This window comes from Saccopteryx leptura, chromosome 1 (assembly GCF_036850995.1).
Source record: "Saccopteryx leptura isolate mSacLep1 chromosome 1, mSacLep1_pri_phased_curated, whole genome shotgun sequence".
Taxonomy (NCBI): domain Eukaryota; kingdom Metazoa; phylum Chordata; class Mammalia; order Chiroptera; family Emballonuridae; genus Saccopteryx; species Saccopteryx leptura.
In genome coordinates this window covers 189,786,820-189,803,991 of record NC_089503.1, presented here as the reverse complement: position 1 = coordinate 189,803,991, position 17,172 = coordinate 189,786,820, and the positions used below count along the sequence as shown (strand labels likewise).

The following is a 17,172-nucleotide window of genomic DNA, read 5'->3' as shown; positions in this document are numbered from 1 at the left end:
TGTTAAAAATTATGTATGTTACATAGGGGGGACATAAAAATTTTAGAAAGGTTAAGGTGGGGCATGGCACAAAAAAGGTTGGGGAACACTGGTCTAAAAGGAAGAATCAAATGTTGCTCATTGATTTTCAGCAACACCCATAGAGCAGACAAAAGGGTCTTCTTTCAGTTTTTCTGAACTTGTATGGTTTTGTGTGTCTGTGTGGTTTTGTTTCTGTTCTGTTTTTGACTTCCCAGGAAGAGGTTTAAACATGAAGGCAAACCTTTTAGATGTCAGCATGGCTACCACAAAGCAAAGCTGCCTTTTCTTTTTCTTTTCTCTGTTTCCATTTAAGCCTATCACATAATTTAAGAAAAAATAAAAATTTAACCACAGGAGCTCTAACTATAGTGTGAAAAAAACCCTGATTGATTTTGTTTTCGCAGCACGATATTATCAAAGATTTAAGAAACAATTTTGCCAGCATCGGCGAGAACTCTCTGGTAACAGCATTGGTGTCTGTGTCGGTTGCTTTTGGTTTAAAGGTTTCTTTTTTTCATTTGTTTGAGCCCATTTATTTCCCTCTCCTTTTAATTTACTTTATTTTTCATATTCTGTAACCAGCAAGCCTTCATTTTTTAAACCTCTTCCATCTTCCAGTGTCTATTTTCAGTACTTTGGATGGAAAGTTTATGGCAGCAAAACTGTCCCTCTGCTGTAGCTCCTCCCACTCTGAGGTCACATATGTTTTGGTTGTTGTGTTTATGGACATGATACTAATTGAGCGTTTCATGTCCCATTGACTAAGCTTCTCTACCACGCCATTGATGGACTCATTGTCACAGGGCTCTATGCAACTTTCATCTGCAACTTCTACTGCTTAGTCCTGACTCAATTCTCCAGAGAACTGAACCGCTCAAGTGAATGATCCTTCCAGTCTTGAACTTGCTGTGCCTTTATATTTTCCCTTTATTTTTGTCTTTATGTTTTCAGTGGTAGTGTGAGTGGAACAGAGCAAACTCCAGCCATTGCCCCAACAGCACCCAGCAGTATTGTTTGTTGCCTCCAGAGAACGCAAAATATAAAGGCACATGGCTTCTTTATTCTTTGGAGAGCCCTGGAGAGATCTGTCTCATAAGTCTGCTACATAGTTGAAGCCTACTTTTGATACATATCAGCTTTCAATTTTGTTTAAACTCCAACCCGCCTGAGTTAATGTTTTTCTGTTATTCAGTGATATCTTGCATTTGCTGAGCAGTATCAAGTTATGGCCATGATACGGGAAATTTCCCAAACATGACAAACTTATGCACAAATGTCTAATTCAGAAAGTGCAAGTTTCGATGATGAAGCACAGCTACTTCAAAACCATGGTACAGGCTTTGGACTAATCAAATCATTAAACTTGCGAAAATCCATCCTGATAAACCAAGTTGAAAGAAAATCAAGCATTGAATATGTGCACATCTGTGTCCTAACAGTGTTGGTGTTGAAATGATCCATAATGTGTCATAGAGCCTGTACATGAAGAGATGACTAAACATGTGGTTACTAGACAGCGGCTCCACTGACTGGTCGCCACAACATAAATACATAAATGGTTGGGGTTTGTGTTCAGGAGAAGGAGATGGAGAAGCAGAAGCTGCTGTACCAGCAAGCCCGGCTGCACGAGCGCGGGGCCGCCAAGATGGTCCTGCAGACCATCAGCGCCAGCAAAGGTGAGCTCCTCTGTCCTCTTTCTATGCAGGGGCTCCCGCAGGTCAGCTCACCCACCCCCTGTTTCCGAGTTCCTGGGTCATGACCAGGTTAGAGAATTGACAAATGTGAACAGCTGGAGACATTATGTAAGCGAGGCGTGATATTTTTTAGTGCCTCTCGCTAAAGGGGCGGGGGCAACTTCTGATTGATAGAGCCTCCATATTCAGGGATAAACGCTAACAAGAAGGACTTGGCAGATAATAAGATCTATACTACACTAGTCGCAAGCAGAGACTAGTGCCTCTTCTTCCCAGCCAAAACAGGCTACAAAGTGTGGAAAGCCTGGGTTGAGAGGTCCAACGGAATGCTAGGCGCTGAACAGTCACCTTGACAACAATTGACTCCCACCCCCGCCTGATTACACTGGAGGCCATGACTGCCAGAGCCTTTCCCAAAGCCTTGCACTGAGTGGGGATAGAGTGGGGATTTCCCAGCTCTTTGAGCCTCTTACTTCCCAGGCAGAAGCAGTGGCAGCCTTATAGCTGGATCACCAGGCTGCTAATTCAGGAAGGGGGGACTAGGAGAGAGAATCCAGGAAAGCAAACTCTCTCATCGTTGGACCCTGCAAACGCCAACAAGCCTTGACTACCAGCAAGACTAAAGCCAATTATATGACATTGCCATAGAATCCCATCAACTGCAAATCCCTACCTAAGTGTGACACAGGGGCAGAGCCTGGGGTAGAGTCACCGACCAGGAAGAGGGAGAGAAAAGAAAAAGGAAGAAGTTAACATCTCAAAATCAAGAAAAATCCACAGACTTTACAACTTGTTCCACTAATTTTTTTTGTTGTTGTTGTTTGTTTCTTCTATCTTATTGCCTTTATTTCCTCCACCTCGGTCCTTCTATTCTCTGCCCATCTTATGCTTCCCTTTTCTTGAACTACACTACCCATAAGTGTTACATTTTATTTCTCTTCTTCATCCTCACCCTCCTTTAAGGTTATACTCCAAAACACTTAACTCTCACTCTCTCCTCTTTTGTTTTATTTTGTTTTGCTTTATCTTGTTTTTTTCTCTTCCTTTTTTATTTCTTCCTTCGTTTTTCTCTTTTTCTTATTTTTTCCTTTCTATTTGTTTTTTCTTTTCTCGTTTTACTTTCATTCCATTTAATCCTCAATCACGAACAAATTAGTTAATTTGGGACTCAAGGCTTTTTTTGGCTTTATTTTTCTTTTTCGCTTTTGTTTTTGTTTTTTTTCTTGTTTGTTTATTTTTGTGGCATTTTGGGTCCTCCCAACCCAAGGTCTCCATTGTATTTAGTATTTGCTCCACTTAATACAACAGATTTTTACTTATCATTTTTATTTTTTTCTTCTTTATTATTCTTTTTTTTGTCCTTTTTTCTGGTTCCCTCTTATCCCTCTCATTATATCTCTTAGTTGACCATCACTCACAAGCAAATCATCTTATGCTTGTCTAAGATTTTCTTCCTTTTTTTTTTTTTGCATTTAGTAGGTCCCTACTCCCCTTTTTTTGCCCCTTGAACTCTTCACCCCAAATCAGGCCCTCCATTATAGGCACGATATTTCCCTGAGGAGGGGAGAGGAGGGAAAGAGAAGAAAGAAAAAAAGGGTGAAATAATAAATTATTACTGTTTTTTTTTTGTGGGGTGTTTTACCTTTTTTTTTTTTTTTTTTTTTTTACTTTTTACTCTTTATTAATTCTAATTAGTGCTATCAACAAGACCACCCTCAGATGCCAATAAGAAAGAGGAAATCGAATATTATGGATACAAAAGAAAGAGAGGTAACACAAATAGATGTGGAAAAATCTATGGAGAAAAGACTTAACATATTGGAAGCCTTGGAGCTAAATGACAGAGAATTTAAAATAGAAATCTTAAAAATACTCAGAGATATACAAGAAAACACAGAAAGGCAATATAGGGAGATCAGAAAACAACTCAATGAACACAAAGAATATATTACCAAGGAAATTGAAACTATAAAAACAAATCAAACAGAAATGAAAAACTCAATTCACGAGCTGAAAAACGAGGTAACAAGCTTAGCTAGCAGAACAGCCCAGATTGAAGATAGGATTAGTGAAATAGAAGACAAACAACTTGAGGCACAACAGAGAGAAGAAGAAAGAGACTCAAAAATAATAAAAAATGAGAAAGCCCTACAGGAATTGTCTGACTCCATCAGAAAGAATAACATAAGAATAATAGTTATATCAGAGGGAGAAGAGAAAGAAAATGGAATGGAGAATATACTCAAACAAATAATAGACGAGAACTTCCCAAGCCTGTGGAAAGAACTAAAGCCTCAAATTCAAGAAGCAAACAGAACACCGAGTTTTCTTAACCCCAACAAACCCACTCCAAGGCACATCATAATAAAGATGACACAAACCAATGACAAAGAAAAAATTCTCAAGGCAGCCAGGGAAAAGAAGAGTACAACATATAAAGGAAGGCCTATTAGATTATCATCAGATTTCTCAGCAGAAACTCTACAAGCTAGAAGAGAGTGGACCCCAATATTTAAAGCCCTGAAAGAGAGGAACTTTCAGCCACGAATACTATACCCATCAAAGCTATCCTTCAAGTATGAAGGAGATATAAAAACATTCACAAATTCAGAAAAGATGAGAGAATTTATCAACAGAAAGCCCCCACTCCAGGAAATACTAAAGGGGGTTTTCCAACCAGATTCAAAGAACAAAAGAAAACAACACCAGAAGTAACAGCTCCACCAAGAACACAATAAAACCAAACTTAAACTGTGACAACAAAGGAAAAAAAGGGGGGAGAGGATGGAGATTAACAGTAGCTAAGGACGATGAAGTGTAGAAATACTTATAAGATAGGGTACTACAATGAATATGGTAGGTACCCTTTTCATTACTTAATGGTAACCACCCTTGAAAAAACCACCACAAAAACATTTGACTTAAAAAAGGTAGCAACAGAGGAAAGAAGTATGGAACACAAACAAAAACAAATGATAGAAAAACAAAAGAGAAGAATCAAACTAGATACAAAACTAACAGAAAGCAATTTATAAAATGGCAGTAGGGAACCCACAAGTGTCAATAATTACACTAAATGTAAATGGATTAAACTTACCAATAAAAAGACACAGAGTAGCAGAATGGATTAAAAAAGAAAATCCAACTATATGCTGCCTATAAGAAACACATCTAAGCAACAAGGATAAAAAGAAATTCAAAGTGAAAGGCTGGAAAACAATACTCCAAGCAAACAACACCTAAAAAAAAAGCAGGTGTAGCAATACTCATATCTGATAATGCTGACTACAAGACAGAAAAAGTACTCAGAGACAAAAATGGTCATTTCATAATGATTAAGGGGACACTGAATCAAGAAGACATAACAATCCTTAATATATATGCACCAAACCAAGGAGCACCAAAATATATGACAGCTACTTATTGACCTTAAAACAAAAACTGACAAAAATACAATCATACTTGGAGACCTCAATACTCCGCTGACGGCTCTAGATCGGTCATCCAAACAGAGAATCAATAAAGAGATAGTGGCCTTAAACGAAATACTAGAACACCTGGATATGATAGACATCTACAGGACACTTCATCCCATAAGCGACAGAGTATACATTTTTCTCTAGTGTACATGGAACATTCTCAAGAATTGACCATATGTTGGGCCACAAAGACAATATCAGCAAATTTAGAAAAATTGAAATTGTACCAAGCATATTTTCTGATCATAAAGCCTTGAAACTAGAATTCAACTGTAAAAAAAAGGGGGAAAACCCCACAAAATTGTGGAAACTAAACAACATTCTTCTAAAAAATGAATGGGTCAAAGAAGAAATAAGCACAGAGATCAAAAGATATATACAGACAAATGAAAATGAGAATACGACATATCAGAATCTCTGGGATGCAGCAAAATCAGTAATAAGAGGAAAGTTCATATCACTTCAGGCCTATATGAACAAACAAGAGAGAGCCGAAGTAAACCACTTAACTTCACACCTTAAGGAACTAGAAAAAGAAGAACAAAGACAACCCAAAACCAGCTGAAGAAAGGAGATAATAAAAATCAGAGCAGAAATAAATAAAATAGAGAACAGAAAAACTATAGAAAAAATCAATAAAACAAGGAGCTGGTTCTTTGAAAAGATCAACAAAATTGACAAACCCTTGGCAAGACTCACCAAGGAAAAAAGGCACAGGACTCAAATAAATAAAATCCAAAATGAAAGAGGAGAGATCACCACAGACATCATAGATATACAAAGAATTATTGTAGAATACTATGAAAAATTATATGCCACCAAATACAACAAACTAGAAGAAATGGATAAATTCCTAGAACAATACAACCTTCCTAGACTGAGTCATGAAGAAGCAGAAAGCCTAAACAGACCAATCAGCAGGGAGGAAATAGAAAAAAACTATTAAAAACCTCCCCAAAAATAAAAGTCCAGGCCCAGACGGTTATACTAGTGAATTCTATCAAACATTCAAAGAAGACTTGGTTCCTATTCTACTCAAAGTCTTCCAAAAAATTGAAGAAGAAGCAATACTTCCAAACACATTTTATGACGCCAACATAACCCTCATACCAAAACCTGGCAAGGATGGCACAAAGAAAGAAAACTACAGACCAATATCTCTAATGAATACAGATGCTAAAATTCTAAACAAAATACTGGCAAACCGAATACAACAACATATTAAAAAAATAATACATCATGATCAAGTGGGATTCATCCCAGAATCTCAAGGATGGTTCAACATACGCAAAACGGTTAACGTAATACACCATATCAACAAAACAAAGAACAAAAACCACATGATCTTATCAATAGATGCAGAAAAGGCTTTTGATAAAATACAACACAATTTTATGTTTAAGACTCTCAACAAAATGGGTATAGAAGGAAAATATCTCAACATGATAAAGGCCATATATGATAAACCATCAGCCAACAGCCTATTAAACGGCATAAAACTGAGGACTTTTTACCTTAAATCAGGAACAAGACAGGGTTGTCCACTCTCTCCACTCTTATTTAATGTGGTGCTAGAAGTTCTGGCCAGAGCAATCAGACAAGACAAAGAAATAAAAGGCATCCATATCGGAAAAGAAGAAGTAAAGGTATCACTTTTTGCTGATGATATGATCCTATACATCGAAAACCCGAAGGACTCCACAAAAAGATTATTAGAAACAATAAACCAATACAGTAAGGTCGCAGGATACAAAATTAACATACAGAAGTCCATAGCCTTTCTCTATGTCAACAATGAAATATTAGAAAACGAACTCAAAAAAATAATCCCCTTCACGATTGCAACAAAAAAAATAAAATACCTAGGAATAAACATAACAAAGAATGTAAAGGACCTATATAATGAAAATTACAAAGCATTGTTAAGGGAAATCGAAAAAGATACAATGAGATGGAAAAATATTCCTTGTTCTTGGATAGGAAGAATAAATATAATCAAAATGGCCATATTACCCAAAGCAATATACAAATTTAATGCAATTCCCATCAAAATCCCTATGAGATTTTTTAAAGAAATGGAACAAAAAATCATCAGATTTATATGGAACTATAAAAAACCCCGAATAGCCGAAACAATCCTAAGGAAAAAGAATGAAGCTGGGGGCATTACAATACCTGACTTTAAACTATATTATAGGGCCACGATAATCAAAACAGCATGGTATTGGCAGAAAAATAGACACTCAGACCAATGGAACAGAATAGAAAGCCCAGAAATAAAACCACATATATATGGTCAAATAATCTTTGATAAAGGGGCCAACAACACACAATGGAGAAAAGAAAGCCTCTTCAACAAATGGTGTTGGGAAAACTGGAAAGCCACATGCAAAAGAATGAAACTCGACTACAGCCTGTCCCCGTGTACTAAAATTCATTCAAAATGGATCAAAGACCTAAATATAAGACCTGAAACAATAAAGCACATAGAAGAAGACATAGGTACTAAACTCATGGACCTGGGTTTTAAAGAACATTTTATGAACTTGACTCCAATGGCAAGAGAAGTGAAGGCAAAGATAAATGAATGGGACTACATCAGAATAAAAAGTTTTTGCTCAGCAAGAGAAACTGATATAAAAATAAACAGACAGCCAACTAAATGGGAAATGATATTTTCAAACAACAGCTCAGATAAGGGCCTAATATCCAAAATTTACAAAGAACTCATAAAACTCAACAACAAACAAACAAACAATCCAATAAAAAAATGGGAAGAGGACATGAACAGACACTTCTCCCAGGAAGAGATACAAATGGCCAACAGATATATGAAAAGATGCTCAGCTTCATTAGTTATTAGGGAAATGCAAATCAAAGCTACAATGAGATACCACCTCACCCCTGTTAGATTAGCCATTATCAACAAGACGGGTAATAGCAAATGTTGGAGAGGCTGTGGAGAAAAAGGAACCCTCATTCACTGTTGGTGGGACTGTAAAGTAGTACAACCATTATGGAGGAAAGTATGGTGGTTCCTCAAAAAACTGCAAATAGAACTACCTTATGACCCAGCAATCCCTCTACTGGGTATATACCCCAAAACCTCAGAAACATTGATACGTGAAGACACATGTAGCCCCATGTTCATTGCAGCACTGTTCACAGTGGCCAAGACATGGAAACAACCAAAAAGCCCTTCAATAGAAGACTGGATAAAGAAGATGTGGCACATATACACTATGGAATACTACTCAGCCATAAGAAATGATGACATCGGATCATTTACAGCAAAATGGTGGGCTCTTGATAACATTATAAGGAGTGAAATAAGTAAATCAGAAAAAAACAAGAACTACATGATTCCATACATTGGTGGAACATAAAAATGAGACTAAGAGACATGGACAAGAGTGTGGTGGTTACCAGGTGTGGGGGGAGGGAGGACAGGGGGAGAGTTAGGGGGAGGGGGAGGGGCACAGAGAACTAGATAGAGGATGGCGAAGGACAATCTGACTTTGGGCGAGGGGTATGCAACATAATCTAATGAGAAAATAACCTAGACATGTTTTCTTTGAATATATGTACCCTGATTTATTAATGTCATCCCATTACCATTAATAAAAATTCATTTAAAAAAAAAAAAAAAAAGAAAGTTTGTTTTTGTTGGTTTTTATTGAACAAAAACAAGAAGTGAGCTCAGTGGCCTTTGTGGTTTTGTGTTCCCTGCAGAAGATGCTCGATTACCTCAAGGAGAAGAAGGATGTGGGTTTCTTCCAGAGCCTCACTGGCCTGATGAAGTCCTGCAGGTGCGCGCCCATTTCCGTTCTGACTTGGGGGGGCATTTTTCAAAGTAATCATTTTCAGTATGGACAATCGTGCCAAACAGAAGAACCTTTTTTTTTTTTAATAATTTTATTTTTTTAATGGGGCGACATCAATAAATCAGGATACATATATTCAAAGATAACAAGTCCAGGTTATCTTGTAGTTCAATTATGTTGCATACCCATCACCCAAAGTCAGATTGTCCTCTGTCACCTTCTATCTAGTTTTCTTTGTGCCCCTCCCCCTCCCCCTTTCCCTCTCACTCTCTCCCCTCCCCCCTGTAACCACCACACTCTTATCAATGTCTCTTAGTTTCACTTTTATGTCCCACCTACGTATGGAATAATGCAGTTCCTGGTTTTTTCTGATTTCCTTATTTCACTTCGTATAATGTTATCAAGATCCCACCATTTTGCTGTAAATGATCCGATGTCATCATTTCTTATGGCTGAGTAGTATTCCATAGTGTATATGTGCCACATCTTCTTTATCCAGTCATCTATTCACGGGCTTTTTGGTTGTTTCCATGTCCTGGCCACTGTGAACAATGCTGCAATGAACATGGGGCTGCATGTATCTTTACGTATCAATGTTTCTGAGTTTTGGGGGTATATACCCAGTAGAGGGATTGCTGGGTCATAAATTAATTCTATTTTCAGTTTTTTGAGGAACCACCATACTTTCTTCCATAATGGTTGTACTACTTTACATTCCCACCAACAGTGGATGAGGGTTCCTTTTTCTCCACAGCCTCTCCAACATTTGCTATTACCTGTCTTGTTAATAATAGCTAATCTAACAGGTGTGAGGTGGTATCTCATTGCAGTTTTGATTTGCATTTCTCTAATAACTAAAGAAGATGAGCATCTTTTCATATATCTGTTGGCCATTTGTATTTCTTCCTGGGAGAAGTGTCTGTTCATGTCCTCTTCCCATTTTTTTATTGGATTGTTTGTTTGTTTGTTGTTGAGTTTTATGAGTTCTTGGTATATTTTGGATATTAAGCCCTTATCTAAGCTGCTAAAACAGAAGAACTTTTAATGATTAAACACACTTTATAGGCAGGCAAAAGTTATTGTCTTATTTTCTGTCTTGTTACCTATTAGTAACATCTTAATTGCTAACTTAGTGTTAATAACCTGTTAAAATAGTCCTCCCTGTGCTTAAACATGGACCTTGGAGATTTAATGTGCATCCTGCATTCTTGACTATGAATGTAGGATTTTTAAAAGGGAAAAAAGAAAACTCTATTTTGTTTTATTTGGGAGCTTATAGACCATTTCTCATTTTTTCTAAACAGATGGTCCTTGACCAAGAAATTTATGATAATTACTTTCTATTTTTACAGCATTTAAATCATTTAGACAGCATTTGTCTAAGGCACCTGACACGCACTTTAATGTAATAAGCTATTACACCTGTAAAGACATGCTTATTATAATTATATTTTGGTATGTCAACCAACTTCATAATGTCCTCCTGAAGTTCAAACCCACTGCTCCCTCATGTTTGACTTTGTCATGAGTCATTTCAGCGTGGGCCCTGGGGAGACACGCACCACCAATAGGCAACATGGCTGGGTGGCATTGAACTTGGGCATGTTTCCATGGGGTGTTAGCATTTGGTTCACTTCACATTACAAGACATATGGCTTTTAGACATTTGCTCTCCTGAAGAAAGACAATCTTCTCTGAGTTCTCTGAGAGTGTTTCTTCCTGTTATTGTAGTGTCCTCAACCTAAATGCGTTTGAGCGACAGAACAAAGCTGAAGGACTTGGGATGGTGACAGAGGAAGGATCAGGTATTGAATACTTAATTGATTTCCTCCTTCTTTCCTGAAGTGAGCCAGCTATCAGTTACCTTTTCAATACAGAGAGGTACCAGGTTACCTTGAAATGGAGAAAATGCTTATGTGGTTCACTTAAAAGCTCCTAACTGGAACTCACGCAGGTCACACCCAAACCCATCCATGGAGGTCATTACCTCCTATTGCTCCTACTTCCTGTCAGCAACCTCACTTGTGGTTGAGTCAAATCAGAGAGCATGGCATCAGCAAACAGGCTTTCAGACTCTCCAACACACCACTGTTCACTGTCCGCTCTCTGTCAGCACGGTCATCCTGTATCTCAGAGACGGGTTGTGTTTGCAAAACCAAATGCTTTGATGGAAGACATGAGAATAATGTTAGTTTAGCTAACTTGGATCCCATAATTTACATGTGCACAAAAATGACTCACGTAATCTTAGTTTTTCTCTCGTAAATTGATGCATGTATATAAACTAGAAAAACTAGCACACAGTGCTGTTAAAGCAAAAACAACTGTTGTTGCACATTTGTTTTAGTATTTATTAAGAAAAAATCTTCAACATTTTTGTTTGATTTTGTTTTTATTCATTTGTGTTTGATTTTTAAATTAATTTAGTTTTAGTAAGGCTCTAGGTTTTAATCTGTTTTTGTTTGGTCGGGTTTGCAGTTGTCATATCAGCATGTTAGTTTTGAAACATTGCATCTTCTTAAAACTAATCTTGCTACAAAAAATAAATTTCCTCCCATCTGCCATTTGTAGTCTGTTTGCCTTTCTGAAATAATTTAGAATTGATGAATTGCTCTCTGTATGTTTAGTTCTCACTATAAGAAAAATAATTAGCGCATATTTCTTGCTGTGTTTTAGAAGTGACCATTTAGACACATTCTGATACTGCTGCTCACATTGGGTGTTCCCGTGTGATATAATTTTCTGCTAGGCAGATGAATGTGTAGGTCCCATCACCAAACATTAGTTCTGCTGCCACTTAGTTGTATTACTTCTGTCAGGAATATTCAGCAGCAGTCGCTTCCTTAAGTTTTCTGAGAATGAATCTGAGGAAAATGCTTTGTGTCTGCGTCTACAGTCACAGCACCTGGTCTGTGGGCCCCATCTGGAGAGCTCCGAGCCAGTCTCAGGCCCGTTGCCTGCCTGCCTCTCTCACCCTCAGGTGGGGCATTTTCCAGTTGTAGAGAGCCTAAAAATGAAGGGACTCTGTTCAAAGTCTGACTCCCTGACCTTGGATTTGGAAATCTTCCGTTTTTCCTTGAAGTTATTAACTATAATGTTCTAAATGCTCTGAACCCAATTTCAGGAATCATTCTTAGCATTTCCCACTAGGTGGCCATCCAGGTTTAATTGACTGGGTTTCCTATCTGTTGTCAGTTAGAGGTGGTTGGGAATAATGTTTATGGCCCCAAATCAGAAACAGCCGGGTGGGTGTGGTCCTTCTGACATGAGAATCACATGCCTCTCTATATGAGATTGGTTTGATGCCTAGGCTTTTTCAACATATGCACCAAAATAACTGCCCAAACTGGTGAGCATGTTTTCTATTTTATCTTCTTACAAACAGCAAAATAAAAACAGTATCTCAGCTTTCCCTTTTCCTCATTTCCTTTTCTTTCGGCCACTGTAAATGCACTGTCCTTCCCCCCACCCCCACCCCACCATCGCCCACGAGTGTGACAATTATTAAAAAGGAGCTGCCTTTTATTGGTTTGCTCCTTATTTTGTTGTTAGCTTCATGAATAGTCTTGAGAGTGACCGTTTTTTTTAGTGCATTTTTTCTTTTATAGAGCTTTTTAACAAGTAGATTATTCAATTTCTACTGTTCTGCATCCTGTTATTTTTAAAATGTATATACCGAGATTCTCTTTTTTATTCCTCTTTCTGTAAAGATATGCAGTTAATAACACACTAGACCTGAAGGAGCAACAAGCATTTAAATGATGTTTTGGGGTTTATGTTCTGTTTCTTTCACTAAGAAAATGTGGGTAGGCCTAGCGTTTGTGACCGTGGTGACAGCAGTGTACCCTGGTGTGCAGTGTCAGTGGCCTTCCTGTCCAGGACGCCCTGTGGCTTTATGACTATGCTGAGGAAGAGCACTGGAAATACTTTTTTTGTGCCTTTACCTAGTCTTTACTGCTCCCTTCAAAGATCCCAATCTGTTGCCAATTTTTGCAATTATTGTGGAAATTTTAAAATAACTTTTGAACTTTATGGGAATAAAAGGAAAGAGGGAATAAAATCCTGTTATTTCTCTTCCACAGAAAGAGGAATAAAAAAGAGAATCTCAGAGATGACGTCAGAGTAATGGCGTGGTAGGAAGTGATACCGATATATCTCCCCCAAAACTCAACAAGATCTTCAACCAGAAACAGAAAAACCTATCCTTGGAGCCTCTAGATGTTTCGCAATATACCTGAAGGTATGGTTGAGTGAAAAATTGGCTAAATATATAATCAAACCCCGAAGGAAATAGGGAGTAAGAAATGCTCCACCTTCCTGACTAACCTAAATAGGGCTGCTTTCACTGGGAACTGAGAGTATAGAAACTGAGGCAGGCAAAGGGGGCGAAAAGATCCAGGCCATGGCACAAATGGCTGAAACAGGCTGTGGCATGGAGATCCAAGCCGAAGAAAAACTGTGCCTGTGGCAACCCGGTCAATACAAGCTAACACTCGCACCAAATCCAGACAAAGAAAGACAAGTGGGGCAGCCATTTTCCCCGATCTCCTGGTCGGTGCACGCAGATAGTGGGCGAGAGATTCCTCCGAAAGCCCTGGGAGTGGGCGCCCGTGTTATCCCACAGAGAGGCAGAGTCAGAGGCCTTTGTGTGGGCCGAAAGTGGAATCTCTGGGCCGCCTCAGCACCCTGAAAAAGCTGCGCACAGGGAGGGAGCGAGAGCCAATTCCAACACTGGAACTTTTCCGTGTGGGCGGGGGTTTCACTCAAACTGTGAGGTGGCCATCTTGATATCCTGGTCGGCACGCACGGAGAGTGCGCAAGAGATTCCTCCGAACACCTCAGAAGTGGGTGGCTGTGTTATCCCACAGAAGGGAAGAGTCAGGGACCACTGTGAGGGCCAAAAGCAGAATCTCCAGGTTGCCACAGTGCCCTGAAAAAGCTGCACACAGGGAGGGAGCGAGAGCCAATTCCAATGCTGGAACTATTTCGTGCGGGTGGGGGTTTCACTCAGAGTGTGAGACTGCTGGCCTGATATCCTGGTCTGTGCACAGATAGTGAGTGAGAGTTTCCTCCAAGTGCCCCGGGAGTGGGTGCCCACCAATGTTTCCGGACAGAGTGGCAGAGCCAGAGGTTTTTGAGTGGGCGGAAGCCCTGCCAGATTATGCTAGCACCTCTGACTGACTGAGCCTTATCCAGAGCCCTGTGCTGAGTGGGAATAGAGTGGAGAGTTGCCAACTCTTTGAGCCTCTTACTATCCAGGCAGAGGCAGCATCAACCCCATAGCTGGATTATCAGGCTACTAATTGAGGAAGAAAGACTAGGAGAGAGGCTCCGGGAACACAGAATCTCTCACTGTCGGAGCCTATAAATGCTAATAAGCCTAGACTGCTAACGAGACTGAAGCACAATACATGACATTGCCATAGAGACTTATCAACTGCAAACCTCTACCTGAGCATGCCAAAGGGGCAGAACCCGGGGTACAGAGTCACCGACCAGGAAGAGGGAGAGAAAAGAAAAAGCAAGAAGATAACCTCTCAAAATCAAGAATAATCCGCAGACTTTATAACCTATCCCATTTTATTATATTTGATCGTTTGTTTCTCTTATCTTCATTCTTGATTTTTTTTTTTCCTCCTCCAATTTGGTCGTTTAACTCTCTGCCAGTCTTACTCTCACCTCTCCTTGAACTACACTACCCATAAGTGTTATATCTCCCATTATCTTTTCTTTCCTCTTCCTTTCTCTCTATGAGGGTTGCACTCCAAAACCCTTAACTCTCTCTCTCTCTCCCTCTCCTCTTTTTTCTTTTTTCTTCTTTTAGTGGTATCCTCTTTTTTTCTCTCTCTCTCTTTCTTTTCTCTCTCTATATTAGTTTCTTTTTTTCTCCTTTATGTCTCCTCTCATTCAAACCTCAATAACAAACAAATTATCTTATCTGGGACTCAAACTTTTGTTTGTGGCATTTTGGGGGGTTTTTACTTCACCTTTTAAACTCACTAGCAGTGCTCGCATCCCTGGCTCACCATTTTATCTAGTTCTTGTTCCACTAAATACAATAGTAATTTTTTAATTTGTCCCCCCATTTTGCTGTTTCCCTCTTATTCCTCTCATCATAACTCTTAGTCAACCAACAGCTAAAAGCAAGTCATTTTATTCTTGACCCAAATTTTTTCCTTATTTGTGGGTCCATACCCCCCTTTTTTCTCTTTTTTTCTTTTTTTTTTTTTTTTTTGCCCCTTTATTACTTCTCCCCAATTCAGGCCTTCCATTACAGTCATTGTTTGTTCTATTTAGTACAATATAATTCACAGTTCACCAAAAGATTTTCTCAAGAAAGAGGGAAAAGGAGAGGAGAGGAAAAAAAAGGGGGGGGGGTGAATAATTTCCCTTTTTTTAATTTTTATTTTATTTTATTTTTCTTTATTAATTTTTTTTAAAAATTTTTTATTTTTTATTTTTAACTCTTTATTCTTTATTAAATATTGTTAATACTATCAACAAAACCACCCTCAGATGCCATTAAGGAGAGAAAATCAAATATCATGGATACAAAAGAAAGAGAGGTAACACAGATAGATGAGGAAAAAATCTATGGAGAAAAAATTTAATATATTGGAAACCTTGGAGTTAAAAGACACAAAATTTAAAATAGAAATTCTAAAAATACTCAGAGATATACAAGAAAACACAGAAAGGTAATTTAGGGAGCTCAGAAAACAACTCAATGAACACAAAGAATATATTTCCAAGGAAATTGAAACTATAAAAACAAATCAAACAGAGATGAAAAACTCAATTCATGAGCTGAAAAACGAGGTAACAAGCTTAGCTAATAGAACAGGTCAGATAGAAGAGAGGATTAGTGAAATAGAAGACAAGCAACTTGAGGCACAAAGAGAGAAGAAGAAAGAGAGTCAAAAAAAAAATGAGATAGCCCTACAAGAATTATCTGACTCCATCAAAAAGAATAACATAAGAATAATAGGTATATCAGAGGGAGAAGAGAGAGAAAATGGAATGGAGAACATATTCAAACAGATAATAGATGATAATTTCCCAAGCCTGTGGAAAGAACTAAAGCCTCAAATTCAAGAATCAAACAGAACTCCGAGTTTTCTTAACCCCAACACACCTACTCCAAGGCACATCATAATAAAAATGGAACAAACCAACGGCAAAGAAAAAATTCTCAAGGTACCAGGGAAAAGAAGAATACAACATATAAAGGAAGGCCCATTAGATTATCATCCGAGTTCTCAACAGAAACTCTACAAGCTAGAAGAGAGTGGACCACAATATTTAAAGTCCTAAAAGAGAGGAACTTTCAGCCACGAATACTATATCCATCAAAGGTAAACTTCAAATATGAAGGAGAAATAAAAACATTCACAGATACAGAAAAGATGAGGGAATTTATCATCAGAAAACCCCTGCTCAAGGAATTACTAAAGGGGGTTCTCCAATCAGATACAAAGAACAAAAAAACAAAACAAAACAAAACCACAAGTAAAAGCTCCAAGAACACAATAAAACCAAATTTAAACTGTGACAACAACAAAAAGAAAGGGGGGGGGGAGAGGATGGAGATTAACAATAGCAAAGGACGATGGAGTGCAAAAGTACTCACAAAATAGTGCACTACAATGAACAGGGTAGGAACCCTTTTCATTACTTAAAGGTAACCACCATTGAAAAAACCAACAAAGAAGCACATGATTTAAAAAGATAGCAACAGAGGAAAGATGTATAGAATAAAACCAAATAAAAACAAAAGATGGAAACATGAAAGAGAAGGATCAAACAAGACACAAAACTAACAGAAAGAAATCTATAAAATGGCAATAGGGAACTCACAAGTGTCAATAATTACACTAAATGTAAATGGATTAAACTGACCAATAAAAAGGCACAGAGTAGCTGAATGGCTTAAAAAAAATCCAACTGTATGCTGCCTACAAGAAACTCATCTAAGTAACAAGGATAAAAACAAACTCAAAGTGAAAGACTGGAAAACAATACTCCAAGCAAATAACATCCAAAAAAAAGCAGGCATAGCAATACTCATATCTGATAATGCTGACTACAAGAGAGCTAAAGTACTCAGAGACAAAAATGGCCATTTCATAATGGCTAAGGGGACACTGAATCAAG

At 38.2% G+C, this 17,172-nt stretch overlaps 1 protein-coding gene across 1 annotated transcript in view; it reads left to right on the top strand.

Moving 5' to 3' along the window:
• The window catches only part of LOC136388187 (ryanodine receptor 2-like), a 195,594-nt gene that overhangs the window by 96,142 nt on the left and 82,280 nt on the right, over positions 1-17,172 (top strand). Inside the window, 3 exon segments of the mRNA XM_066360153.1 lie at positions 1,598-1,738; positions 8,927-9,003; positions 10,750-10,823. Of these exon segments, the coding sequence (XP_066216250.1) occupies positions 1,598-1,738; positions 8,927-9,003; positions 10,750-10,823 (292 nt within the window).